The 13,383-nt window shown below is 44.5% G+C and overlaps 1 protein-coding gene across 1 annotated transcript in view; it reads left to right on the forward strand.

Moving 5' to 3' along the window:
- The window catches only part of cux1b (cut-like homeobox 1b), a 68,425-nt gene that overhangs the window by 53,577 nt on the left and 1,465 nt on the right, over positions 1-13,383 (forward strand). Inside the window, exons 15-16 of the mRNA XM_020624478.1 lie at positions 12,407-12,610; positions 13,180-13,292. Coding sequence (XP_020480134.1) covers positions 12,407-12,610; positions 13,180-13,292 — 317 coding nt within the window. The remainder of the gene's footprint in view (positions 1-12,406; positions 12,611-13,179; positions 13,293-13,383) is intronic.

A 13,383-nucleotide genomic window follows, 5' to 3' on the forward strand; every position in this document is an offset into this window, starting at 1 on the left:
ATGGCTCCTGTTAATGGGAGCAGCACAGCTGGCAGTGCCCCATCCCCTTCACCCAGCCACTCTGACGCCACCACAGGAAGTGTTTTGGATGGGGAGGACATGGACACAGCAGAGATTGCCCGACAGGTGAAAGAGCAGCTGATCAAGCACAACATTGGCCAGCGTGTGTTTGGCCATTATGTGTTGGGACTGTCCCAGGGTTCGGTCAGTGAGATCTTGGCCAGACCAAAGCCATGGAACAAGCTAACCATCCGGGGGAAGGAACCCTTCCACAAGATGAGGCAGTTCCTCGCCGATGAGCAGAACATCCTGGCACTTCGCAGCATCCAGGGACGGCAGAGAGGTTTGTTTGTGTATTTTAAAGTGTCTATGCGTGTGTGTGTGTGTGTGCGGGCACGTGTGTGTGTGTGTCTTATGTGTGTGTCCAGCCCTGCACAGAGCCACAGATTAGCTTATCAATATGGGGTAGCTTTTCATTTTTCTTTTCTCTTTCCTTACTCCCATCCTGTAACACACCTGTGTGTTTTGAGTGAGTTCCTAGTCACACACTGATCCCAAGAGCCTGTCCTAGCTATTGTGGTCAATACAGAAACCTTTCACACATCAATAGTATTGATTGGTGGGAACTAGGAGGAAGGCAGGGGTACTGTTAACCACGGGTAGATTCGATTAGTCTGGGCCTGCTTTTGTTCACGCATCAGGACTTTTCTGATTGAAGGTGGTCTCAGTAGTACAAAAAATACAGCAAAGTCTAACCACCTAGTCCGGGATGCAGTCTGTGTTTAATAAGAAGGTTGTCCTTAGTCTGTCCCTGATTAATATGTGCTGTTAAATAATGAATCCCTCACTAGCCTGTTTTTGTAGTAGTTTAATATTCCTGTCAGAGGTAGAGGTTACATTCCTACTGGGACTACAGATGGTAAAGATCAATGCAGTTATGGTATTATAATGCAGATTGGATGGAAGGATCTGCACATTCCATATATTTGCAGAGCATGATAGGGCACCATATAGTCTAGCTGTAAAAGGAAGAAAAAAACACAAGTGCTGTAACATAGTGTGTGGTATATTGTTTTTAACAGAGGGCTCAGGCCAGCCCCAGCTTAGCCGAGTGTTTCAGGATGTTCCGAAGCGGAGAGCCCTCTCCGATACAGCTTCACACACAGGTCTGTCCCCTTCAAATGCAGAGATTCTAGCACGTTCTGTCTGTGTGGCATGTTTGTGTCAGGGTGAACTGTATCTATGCTCTGTGCATAAGTGTTGGCATTAATTATTTGCAGCCAAGCATACAGATATAAGGTAACCACACAGTTGTAGTCAAAGGAAAAGCCAGCATGTGTATTTAGGGATTTTATTGGTAGATGTTATTCTGTGGGGAACATTTACTGTACAAACCTCCTGTAGCACGTGTGCATGTGTGAGCTCCCAAGAGGCCAGAGAAATGATGACAATCCCTCCATTGTAGTTGCCTTGTAGCTCAGTGGTTGGAATGTTGTTCTTTGTGCTGTGCTATGTTGTAATTATTTGATGTCCTTATTGGCTCTGATGTTGTTCTGTAGTTGGTTATCTCTGTTTTTTAACCTGACAGAATTTTTTTGTCTCCTCCCATTCCCTTGTCCTCTCCTTCCAGGTAACATTACCGCCCGCGTCCGTACCCCAGAGGCAGGTTCAGATGAGGCTATCAAGTCAATTCTGGAGCAGGCCAAAAGAGAGCTGCAGGTGCAGAAAGCCGGTGAGTTGTAGTTTTTGTTTTCTTCTTCAGGGGAGTTGAAACTTCGAAGATGGACTGTGGCTGTGTGTTTATCTGACTGTCTCATGACAGCCCTTTTCTCTTTCCTCAACAGATTTGTCTCATGCACATCCCTCATATGCAGGACTGAAAGGAGGGGGTGGGGGCGGAATAGGTGGTGGAGGGGGCAGCGGATCAGACGAGGCTATCCGCTCCATCCTAGAGCAAGCTCGCAGAGAGATGGAGGCCCAACAGGCTGCACTGGAGCCCATCCTCAAAGCCTCGTCTTCCTCCTCCTCAGCATCACTATCTCAGAGGGACCTCCTGAGCTCTTCGCTCACTGCTCCCCTCCCCCCTTACAACCCCCTGGCACTTTCTCTCAAGAAGCCTCCCGGCTCACTCTTGTCCTCACCCTCACCCTCATCCCCGTCTCCCATCCTGGACTTCAGCTCCAGCATAAAGAGAGAGGGCAGGGCTTCTTCAGGGATTGACATGTCTGTTGATGGAGCTCTCAGGCTGGGCCGGAGCTCTGAGGGTTCGGGCCGCTCTGGAAATTCTGGGGGAGTCGGATACTGGAGGGAGCAGTGGTGGAGCAACATGCATACAGACCCCCGCAGGACCACAGCCAGCCAGACAGTAGAGGAGAACCACAATCAGGATGACTCCAAAGAGGTGAGGGGGCAAAACCAAAGTGTGTGTGTGTGTGTGTGTGTGCGTGTGTGTGTGCTTTATCTGTTCTTTCTTTGTTTTAATTGTGTTTTTACTCGCATGTCTGAGCCATTTTCCTGGTGTGTTTTTCAGGGAGTACTGAGTGACGGCCTGTCCCGACACAAACCGTGGAACAAGTTGAACCAGAGGAGCAGAGACTCATACCTCCGCATGCAGCCGTGGCTCAATGGAGATCAGGGGCAAAACTCACACATCCAGCAATCTCAGAACCAAGGTATATATACACACACACACACACACACACACACACACACACACCAGCATGTAGAGTATATGGATCTGCACAGCCAGGCTCCTTGGGCTAGAGCGTTACTCCAAAAGCCTGATTAGAGCTAGTGGCTAGCTGTTACTGTCAGTCTGTCAATTCACCCTCCTCCTCCTCCTCCTCCTCCTCACCTCCCTCCCACCCACCGTTTCCCCCCTCCCCTCTCTTCCTTCTAGCATCCCCCCCATCCCCAGTGCTGTGGCAGTGTCAGCCAGCAAGCTGCTGGTTTGTCATGTCATAGACAAGTTAGTGCTGCAGTGCCAGATGGCAGCTCTGTGTGTGTGTGTGCGCGTGTGCATGTCCCTCTTTCTCTCTGGGGGTGTAAACAGCAGCTAATGTACACTGACAGCTCCTCATAACTGCTCTCTTCCAGCCTGCTGAGCTGCACAGCAGTACTACACAGACAGAGACAGGGAGATGAAGGAATAGGAGGATGAAGCCAAACAAATCTTCAAACTGAAAACTTAAGCACCTTTGCTGTTTAACAGGAATTAGATTAGTTGATGTGGTATGACTGAAGTCCCTCCCAAACCCAGCAGGGAGAGGAGATGAAACCAGTTTTGTACACAGTAACGTCTCCTTATCTGTGTGATCTTTCTCCTCCTGTCTGTGCTGCTCAAGCAGAGGGTACTCCCAAGACATCAGCAAGCTGCAGTCCCGCTCCAGAGTCGCCCCTCAGTTCAGCTGAGGAGTCTGTCAATGGTCTTTCCGGGGATCTACTCACTTCGCAGTCCTCCAGTCTCAAACCTCCATCTGAAGATCCCTCGGGTGGGGAGTCTCAGCCCGGTACCCCGCTGCCTCTACCAGGCCACTCGGGTCTCAGCATCCAGGAGATGGTTGCAATGTCTCCTGAGCTCGATACTTATACCATCACTAAGAAGGTTAAGGAGGTGCTGACTGATAACAACCTTGGTAAGAAACACAGGAATTATATTTACTCTTTCCTGCTGTGCTTTGGTGCTGTCTCTGCACTTTAGTTGGTCTTCTCTTTTCCCCTTCCCTCTCCACTGATGAATTATTCATCTGTTGAATTAGTTCTCAGGAATGACCATTTTGTTTACCCCCCCATCCAGGCCAGCGTCTGTTTGGGGAGACTATCCTGGGTTTAACTCAGGGTTCTGTCTCAGACTTGCTGGCCAGGCCCAAACCGTGGCACAAGCTCAGTCTTAAGGGCAGGGAGCCCTTCGTCCGCATGCAGCTCTGGCTCCAGGACCCACACAGTGTAGAGAAACTCATGGACATGAAACGACTAGAGAAGAAAGGTATGTAGTAAAAGTTCAGTGAGGATACCATCAGGAAGAATAAACAAAAGCCTGGAAGGAAAAGTCTTCATGTTATCTGTTTGAGCATGAATTTATCTTATAAATACATTCACAGTGGAAAACAAGCTGTAGCCTTCAAAAATACACATATTCATCTGCACACACAGTATCCTTTGTTCAGGACAGCAGAGCATGTTGTGCAGATCATAGTCATCTTGGTGTGATGTCAGTACCAATCAGGACTGCAGACATCACATTCTATATTAGATGTGACAGCTAAGGGACTGCCGGGGGGCCTGCTTACTCAGTCATCAGCGCTCCTCCTCATCATCGTCACCATAATCACCAGTGTCTATAAGCTTGTATTTTTATCATTTGTTAGCCCATAGCCCACTCTATCACTCCATCATTCTGTGTTCCGTTCTGTTTGCACAACGCACTTAAGAATCAGCTCAGCCAAAAGGCTGCCGCCGCCGCCTCCTCCTCCTCCTCCTCCTCCTCCTCCTCGCTGCCTCAGAGGGGCCCCAGACTGCCCACTTGAGGCACTCTTTGTGGAGATAGGATGCACATTTGAACCTGCTAGTGGGCACAAATATCCAGGATCAGTTCACTCTGCTGATATCACAGACTACACACAAGGGCAAAAAAAGAACAAACTAACTGACCTTCCACCAGTGTGTTCAGGGGTTAGACGAGTGGGCTTAATCTCCATTCAACTGTATTTTAGATTATTGACCCCAAAGTAATGCATTCACTGGGAATTAGACATGGCCAGCAGCAGAGCCTGGAGCAAAGGCATGGACTTAGTCTTGGGTAACACATTTGACTTCTCACCCTTGTGGTACAAGCCTGCAAGGCAGCGCACAACTTTTGCAGTGGTCTAACCTTGCTCTGAGGGGTTTCCCCCTGCAACACTAATATATCTGGCAGCATGTATAGGAACTGAGAAAATGTCAACCTCATGCAAAGCTACCGTGAGCTGTTCATTTTCAGCTGCTGGTGCCCGGAGTGAACAGTACTGCTTGTTTGCTATAAAATGGAAGAGATGCTTTTGTTGTTAAGTCCTGAGTGAGACGGTAGCACCACCTAATGGTTGTTGATGATGTGAGCAGGATTATTTTTCAGAACAAAGTCTGTGCATGAATGGTAACACCAGGCACTTCCTGGTGGAACGTATTAATTAAACGTGGAGCATCCACCGTCTCAGATTATTCAATAAATTAAATATTTGTTTTGAAATTGTCAGAATCTTGAAAAATGTCTCATCAGGTCAAGGTAACATGAAATCATATTTAGTTTGTTATCACAGAAGAGAAAGACAAGAAGCAAGCTGAACCTTTTTAACTGGTTTCACTTAAAAGAATGCTAAATTCATGTTGACTGTCAAAATGGTGCTGATTAATTTTCTGTCAACTAATAGTTGCATCTCCAGCCCAAACAGCAATTATAATTTAGCTGATTGGACTAGTTCTGCTTGAAATTAGTATTGCTTCTCAGATACCATGCTCATCAACTACTACATCTGTTCCTGTTAAGTACAGCACAGCATCTAAAGAAATTCATAAATGTGATGATTCTAGACCAGACCATCAGTCTGCTGCAGTCATGGTTTTATTATTGAAATTCACTGTATTTCTGAGGTACTAATGTTCCCTCTTGTTTTTGGATTGCTGTTCAGCTTACATGAAGAGGCGGCTGAGCTCCATGAGTGATAGTCATTCTATGGACGGGGCCTTGGTGGGGACAGATTACATGCAGGGCTCCCAGAGCCCAGGACAGCAGCAGCTGAAGAAGCCCAGGGTGGTGTTGGGCCCAGAGGAGAAGGAGGCCCTGAAAAAGGCTTACCAGCAGAAGCCCTATCCCTCCCCCAAAACCATCGAGGAGCTGGCCTCCCAGCTCAACCTGAAGACCAGTACTGTCATCAACTGGTTTCATAATTATAGGTTAGTAAAAAAAGAAGCACTGCAATACAGAACTATTGCTGTACACTGTGTGTGCACTGCTCTTCTAAGGGATTTGTATGATGTAATTACATCTGGTTTAATAAGACAGGGATTCCATTTTTCAATAAGACCAGTACTTTTGTGTTTGTAACTGTGTTTGTTTTATTGCATTAAATTGATAGGTTTACAGTTCATGTTATCTTTTCCTATATGCATTTTCTAGCACTTGTATTTGAATGAGCATAATACTTCTTGTTGTATTGTTTAGTTGATTGTTTTTGGCATTCTCTGAGAAATTGCTACATCAGGCAAGGGTTGTTTTTAGTGCCCCGTTCTTCCTGAGAGGGTATACTTTGAGTAGTGTGACTGAACCAGTGTTTGTCTACTAGGTCACGTATCCGGCGAGAGCTCTTCATAGAGGAGATCCAGGCAGCTGGAGGGGTAGGCCCTGGCAGTGAAGGGGGATCCCCTTCCCTCCGTGGGTCCAAATCAGGAGAGGGGGACAGCTGTGATGGGACAGAATCTGAGGGCACAGTGGAGATACGCCAGGGACTCGGCATCGGCCTGGAGGATCATAGAGGAGCATGCAAAGACCATGACATGGAGGCTGAGTCTGAAGCAGGGGGCTGTAATAACTCCCCTGCCCAGATAGACTGTTCCACCTCAGGCGTAGCTGGGCCAGGTTCCAGCTGTGGACAGGGGGGGCTGGGGCTCTTCAGTCTCACAGATGCATCGTCCAGTAGCTCTGTCTCTAGTACTAACATCCCTGCCTCTGGCCCTGCCAGAAACCCTAGGGACAACAATCTGCGGAAGAAGAAAGCAGCCAATCTGAATAACATCATTCACAGGCTGGAGAAGGCTGCCAGCAAAGAGGATCCCTCAGAGTGGGAGTTCTAGCTCCCTCTGATCATCCTTCATCCCTCTTGTCTCATAACCTCACGACCTCTAACCTTGGACCCCTCCTGCTTTGTTCTAGTTGGAGAGTGGACACAGCCAAAGTCAAGCTCAGCAGCCATTTTTATTACATAGAAGCTTTCCGAAAAGAGGAAAGAATCAAAGAGTGGTTGGCAAAACCCTTAAACAGAAGATTTACTGAATACCTAGAAGAACAAAATAAGAGAACTTAAGTGTCTCTCCTTTTTTTTAAACTGAGTTTTGTTTTTGTACTGAGAAAAGCACTTAGCCGTCCTGCTGGCCTCCGGCCCTGCTGTACCTCCCCCCTATCACCAGCCACTGGTGCACCAGACTGGTTAGTCCTGAGCTGGGGTCTGACCCGCAGCTAGGGTTGAAAACTGGACTCAGTAACACAGGCAAGGCCTGACACAGCAGCTGTCACAGTGATAGACACTGATAAATAAAAGACAGGAACTCTCTTACAAGAACTCTCACTTTCATAAAGGAGATTTTTTTTCCGCTCTTCTCACCTCCCAAGTGTCCACAAACCTCCCCTCACTCAGTGAGACGCCTCATTTTTCACACTGTAGAGTGACTGTTACAAACCCTTTGCCTTTTTCACTCACTGCGTGTATGTGTTTGTATGTTGGGGACTGTGTCAGTGTGCACTTGGGTGTGTGTGTGTGTGTGTGTGTGTGTGTGTGTGTATTTAAAGACACCCAAAAACAGTGTGTGTGTGCGTTCTCTTCTCAATGGCAGCATGTTTTGTTTTGTATCTCACTCCTACACTCTTAAGAGGGCAGTGGAAGGCCTGCCAGCTGAGCTGCCATGGTTACTGATGTAAGAAAGATGAACTCTGACCTGTTGTAACCCCTATCCTGTCCTGCTGACAGCCATGTGATGGCCAGAAGGATCTCTAATTCCTCACAAACGCGCGCACTCATCTGAAGAGGAAGGAAGGAAGGAAGGAACCCTGTTTTTGCCTCCTTAAGCCCTTCTTTTAAGGATGAAGGATGATCTCTTTTTGATATTGCAATTTGGTTGCCAGTAAGAGATTGCACAGTCTATTGACTCTAAAGAGTGAAAAAATAGGGAATTTTAGGAAGCATTTTAATTAGTACAAAGTAAGAACAGAAAATAAAAGAATAACAAGTTACTGTTAAAAAAAGAATTAGAATGGAACAATGTTGCATTGTTGAAATACGATACAATGAATTCACGTAGTACTGTAGCTGTCTGACATGGTGATACTATACGTGTCTCTTGTTGTTTTAGGTTGTGCACGTCACAGGCACAGCTTTACCCAGCACTGGACCTGCTGGGTGTGTGTGTCTGCACCACCAACGAATTTTCTCTGTTCACAAACACGCATCTTTTTATAGGCCAAATCAGGAAGAGTGTGTATGCGCGCGCGCGTGTGTGTGTGTGTGTGTGTGTGTGTCAACAAAATATTTGTATTTGCCTGCATGGAAGTCAGGATCGAGGTCAATTCACTGAGTTCAATTTAAGAAGCTTATTATCAATAATGAAATTCTTGATTGAGAAAAGTGTTTTATCAGATGAGTTGCATTGTGCAGCACTTGATTAAGCTGTACTTTGTGTTGATTGCCGTCAGAGTGAATTCACCTCAACCCTGGTGTGAGTAGTTACCGCTCTCCTCCAGTCTATCCTGTATCCAGGGATGTAAGTCTTTTGAATTGAATTCTACTGTATACACTACAAATTATAAGGCATATCACCTCCTCCCTGTCCCACACAAGCCCTCAGTGCCTGTCAGCCCACTGCCTCCCCTTTGTATGTGTGCGTGCACGTTTGTGTGGGTGCATGTACACACATGCCTGTCAATACATGCGTGTGCAGCAAGTGTGCTCGATTGAGGAGTGTTCAGTGTTTCCAGTGAGTGGGGTCATACTTCGTATCTACTTGCACACACTACTAGTGCACAACTGACACCCTTCTTTAAGCTGTTTGATGCGTTACCATTACATTAATCTTCTCACAAAGTAGTGTAATACTATGATTTACTGTAGCTTGGTTTTATTGCTATTTTGCATTTATAGTTTGGTTTTTATTCTGCTTATTTATAGGTGCTGTATTTTTCATCTAATGTCTTATCATTTGAGTTGTCTATTTTTTAAGGGATTATACTGTTCCTGAGGGCAAGTAACATTTTTATTAGACGTATAGACTGCCGGCAGTATTGGTTAATATTTACAAAGATGTACTAGTTCTCATTTGTTTGTATATTCATGAATCCTAAAGTTTAGTGTCATTTGAATAGCTTTGAAAAATGTGTTTGCTACAGTTCATGCTCCCATAAGCATAAAGCTTTTACCACAAGTTATGCTCTTAAATTGCTAGCTAGAGAATCAAAGGACATATCAAGATCAGTGAATATATGATAGCATATCTGACTTTTCCTGTTTTCTATTATCCTGTTATGTTTTTTTTAAGCTGTTTCTTGGGCAAGCCCAACACTAACGCTCGGCAGGGCATGCAGCTTTCTCTTTAGACAGAGTTCGCCCACTCTTTAATCACATGAGCAGGTCCAAATGTGTACACTTTGTCCAATAGGTCAAATGAAATTGCCTAAACTTGAGAACACATATTAACTTGAAAGAGGTCATATCTGCCAAATTGAGATTAGAGAAGTGTACCAGCAAGCAGGTGTGCTGCGCCAGACTGAACAGAGATAGCCAGCCTATGATTATGCAGAATCTATACCGTGGTCCGTAACAGAGCACTTACTAGGATCCTTTTTGATGACTTAACCTAGGACAGGGTCTGTAAACACTACAACAGAGTACGATCCCGGGATCCTGGGAGATGTATGCCTTTTTTAAAAGTGGTTGTGAACCAAGCACAGACTCTTATCTGCATTCTAACACTAAAAAAAAAACAAAATCAAACATAAGAATACTGCACCCATGTTTTCTACACGATAAGCTGCATTCTTATACAGCAGCCCCTTATTTCAAACCATGGATGACTGTGTGACAGAAAGAGCCGTTGTCCTATGAGTTACTGCCTGTTTTGGTTAGTATCCAAATTCTTATCGGCCCATCCTTAAGCCTTCCCCTCTTCCTGAATATAAAACAAGATATATTGGCAGCCAGTCAAAAGATACTGACAACCCCGTTGCACTGAATTAAGATGCATTAGTTAAAATTGGATTTTCTTATGTATCGAATAATTGTAAAACCCCCTCAAACATTGGCTCTTCCTGTGGACGGCTGATGTGAAACATCTGTCTTCTGCAGAACACTTGTGGCTTATTACCTTCTGTTGGACTGCTTGGACTGGACAACCACAGTACGTTTTATGGTGATGAATGGCTACTGTAAAAGTATAAGCACTTAACCCAGAAGCCATTTTACAGTCAGATCCATCAGCTCACCCAAACCATGTGAGATCATCAGATTTGTGCCTTTAACTGCCAAGCAGGGCACCAAACTAGTGATGTCATTAGATGTAGATGATTTCACCTGATTTGTTCACAACCTGTCTGACATCTTGATCTAAATTCATTTCTCATATTGGTACGTAAAAGTCGACTTTTCTCAGCTTTCTGCAGAGGGTTGTAAATAATTGCAGCGAAACAGTAAAAGAAGAAATTAAACCCCTGTATTGTTATGACTGACCTGCAGATGCGTATTGGTCTGGGTCTTATTTCAGAGTTGTTTTCCCACAATGCATTTCTTATATTGTACATAACCTAACTAGCAGCGAAAGGCCAGAGCATTGAATGAAGGAGGAAGCATGCAGAAACAGCGCTCACTGTAATAACACTGAATTTATTCCTAGGGCATTTTGTTTTATTCTGTTTGTCGGGTTTGCTGTGACATTATTAACGGCACTACAGGTATCGATATGACGTGTGCCAATTCTAATGGTTATTTGGAAAAGAGATGTGTACATACATTTGATCAAGTAGCTATTGATTCACTATTGTCACAGTATGCTTTTTGTTTGAAGGCAGGAAGAGAGAAGGGACGATTCAGGACTTTTCCATGATCCACAGATATTTTTCTACAAATTTAAATCAGATGATTCTATACACTGTTGAATAACATTGTAAAGGTGTAACAGATGCTGTATATCATATCATGTTTTCTGAAGTCGTAAAGCTTTACTGTATGATCTGTTGAAGTAGTGGTTCTTCATTTAACATATTAGTTGTAATGGAAGCCCGAACAGCAGCACTGGTCACCATATTCAGGAAAAAAAAAAAAGAAAGAAAAATAAAACCTCAGATGTTTTTTGTAATACTTTTAGAATATATCTAATGAAGTGGGTTTTGTAAGGAAACGCTTTCGAATCAGCGGTGCTGTACTCATAGCACACTCAGTAATACATACCTTTCGTAATACAGCACAATTACACTCATCCTTTAAACTCCCCCCACTCCACTTGCGTGCTTTTTCGTTTCACTCACCTCTCACATCGGCTCCAGATAATTTTAAGTCTTAAACCATTTCCTCTTATTGCCTCATTTATTTCACGCCTAAATGTACAGTTTTTGCAGCCAGAGAAACTCTGGAACAATAAACATTTCAGTGAAACGTTGCAAGACTTAAAAGAGGAAGCAAAAAGCCAAATAGTGAAATAGTCGACCACCTCTGTTGGAAGGTTGCTCGCAGTTTTCTGTATGTTGCTACCTTGTGTCGTCTCTTCGGTTCACCCATAGCTTAAACCACAATGTAGTCTGACAACCAAATGACCTGGGGAGATCTTCACCCCCTCTCCCCCCCCCTCCCATTTTTTGGAAAGCTTTAAGATGCTCGTTGAGGCTTTAGCAAGTTCGGAGTGTTTTCAGATGATTTTTCCAACCTGTCATCAACAATGTGGAAGTAATAATTCTCATACCTTCTCCCACTGCTTCTTTTGTGTGTGTGCGTGTACGTGTGTGTTGTAGTACAAAAGGCTGCATGACTGTAAAGGGATGGTTACGTTTTGTTTTGTTGTTTGTTTTTTTCTAATTTTTTTTTTTTTTTTTTTGGAAAGTCGTTTGTTTCCCTAGTACTTCTGTCACTCCTTTGGGGTTTCCCTCCCTTTCGTTTTCCCTCATGCATCGTTGTTTCTTTATCTTTCTCTTTACTAAACGTATCATGTTGTTTGTTCTCAGCACTGTAAAACAGTCCCTTCTACGACATCGAAAAGCAATATCACTGTATGAAACGTTCACAATGTATTTGTTATGATTGACATTTGATTCATCATCATTATTATTCACATGCACCCTAGGTGTGATAATTGAAGTAAATCTCTTTTATACAAATACTAAAAGTGTGCTGTGGTAGTTTTTTTCCCCCCCACTTTTGTTGGAAAATGCAATTTGTTGAACAGAAGGGCGATTGTGTACAATAAGTATTCTCAGAGAAAGAGATGAGTAGGACAGAGTAGGATTGTGGGGCAGAAAAGGGGGGATCCTACAGGGATGTTATGGATGTTGGACTGCCGCTGACATTTATAGCTGCTACAGGTGAGTTATTTCAGGAACTGTTAATACAATTCAATGACAAAAGAACTTGGACTGAAGAATAATGTACAAGTTATTGTTATCTTTCTTCTGTGCCCACAACAGGCCGTTATGCAGAGCTGCAGGTGGAGTTTTCAGCTGCGGTGCAGACCAGCGCGGAGCAGAAGGAGCTGATCGTGAAGCTGGAGCATGACCTGAGCACCATCCAGGCCATGTCCTCCCTGCCGCGCCCTGACGCAGATGGGTCAGAGATCAGCAACATGGAGAACATCCCGGAGCCCATCAAAGAGGCCACTGCCCTGTTTACTGGTATGATGTAAATGTAGTGGCACGTTAAATATTCAGGATTACTGTACCATTTGATGCATCACATGCACTGTCAGTCATATCTTGATACATTTTCCTCCTTTGCTATTTTGAAAAGATAAGCTGTATCATGACTTTTGCACTAAAGCAAACTCGTTCCCATTGACGTGTTTTCTGATAGAGGCGTTAACATGAGTCTAGTGTCAGGCCTCACAGGCAAAACATTGAGAATACTGACATGCTGTAGTCTGACATGCTGACAACACAACCTATCTAACTGAAATAAGGTGATGAACCTGCTGAGAAGAGGCCTTGCAGGGGCTGTTTGTTTAAATACTGCAAATATGCCTGATTGGAGAAACCGAAGTGCTTCTTCTCTTATATGTGCTAGTTGTAACCTGTTTATTGGAATTAGGCTGGCACTGCTGCAAATAAAACTGGAAACAGCCTTAAATTCAACCACGAAATATAGTGAAATTTACCAGTTTGACTTAACAACATATGTGCATGTAAATAGGGGAAGTGAATTATGGCGCTTAAGTGTTTATCTGTGCCATCGGTGTTATCTCCAGGTTCAGGTGTCAGTCCCCATCCGGAGCTTCCTCAGGGCCAGATGGACTCACTGCTCTCCATCATCTCCAGCCAAAGGGAGCGGTTCCGCTCTCGCAACCAGGAGCTGGAAGCTGTGAGTCACACTCTCTCTTTCTCTCATACACACACACACACACACACACACACACACACAGAAATACACACACTTACTATATTCTATTTTT

The sequence above is a fragment of the Monopterus albus genome, unplaced genomic scaffold (assembly GCF_001952655.1).
Source record: "Monopterus albus unplaced genomic scaffold, M_albus_1.0 scaffold328.1, whole genome shotgun sequence".
Classification (NCBI taxonomy): domain Eukaryota; kingdom Metazoa; phylum Chordata; class Actinopteri; order Synbranchiformes; family Synbranchidae; genus Monopterus; species Monopterus albus.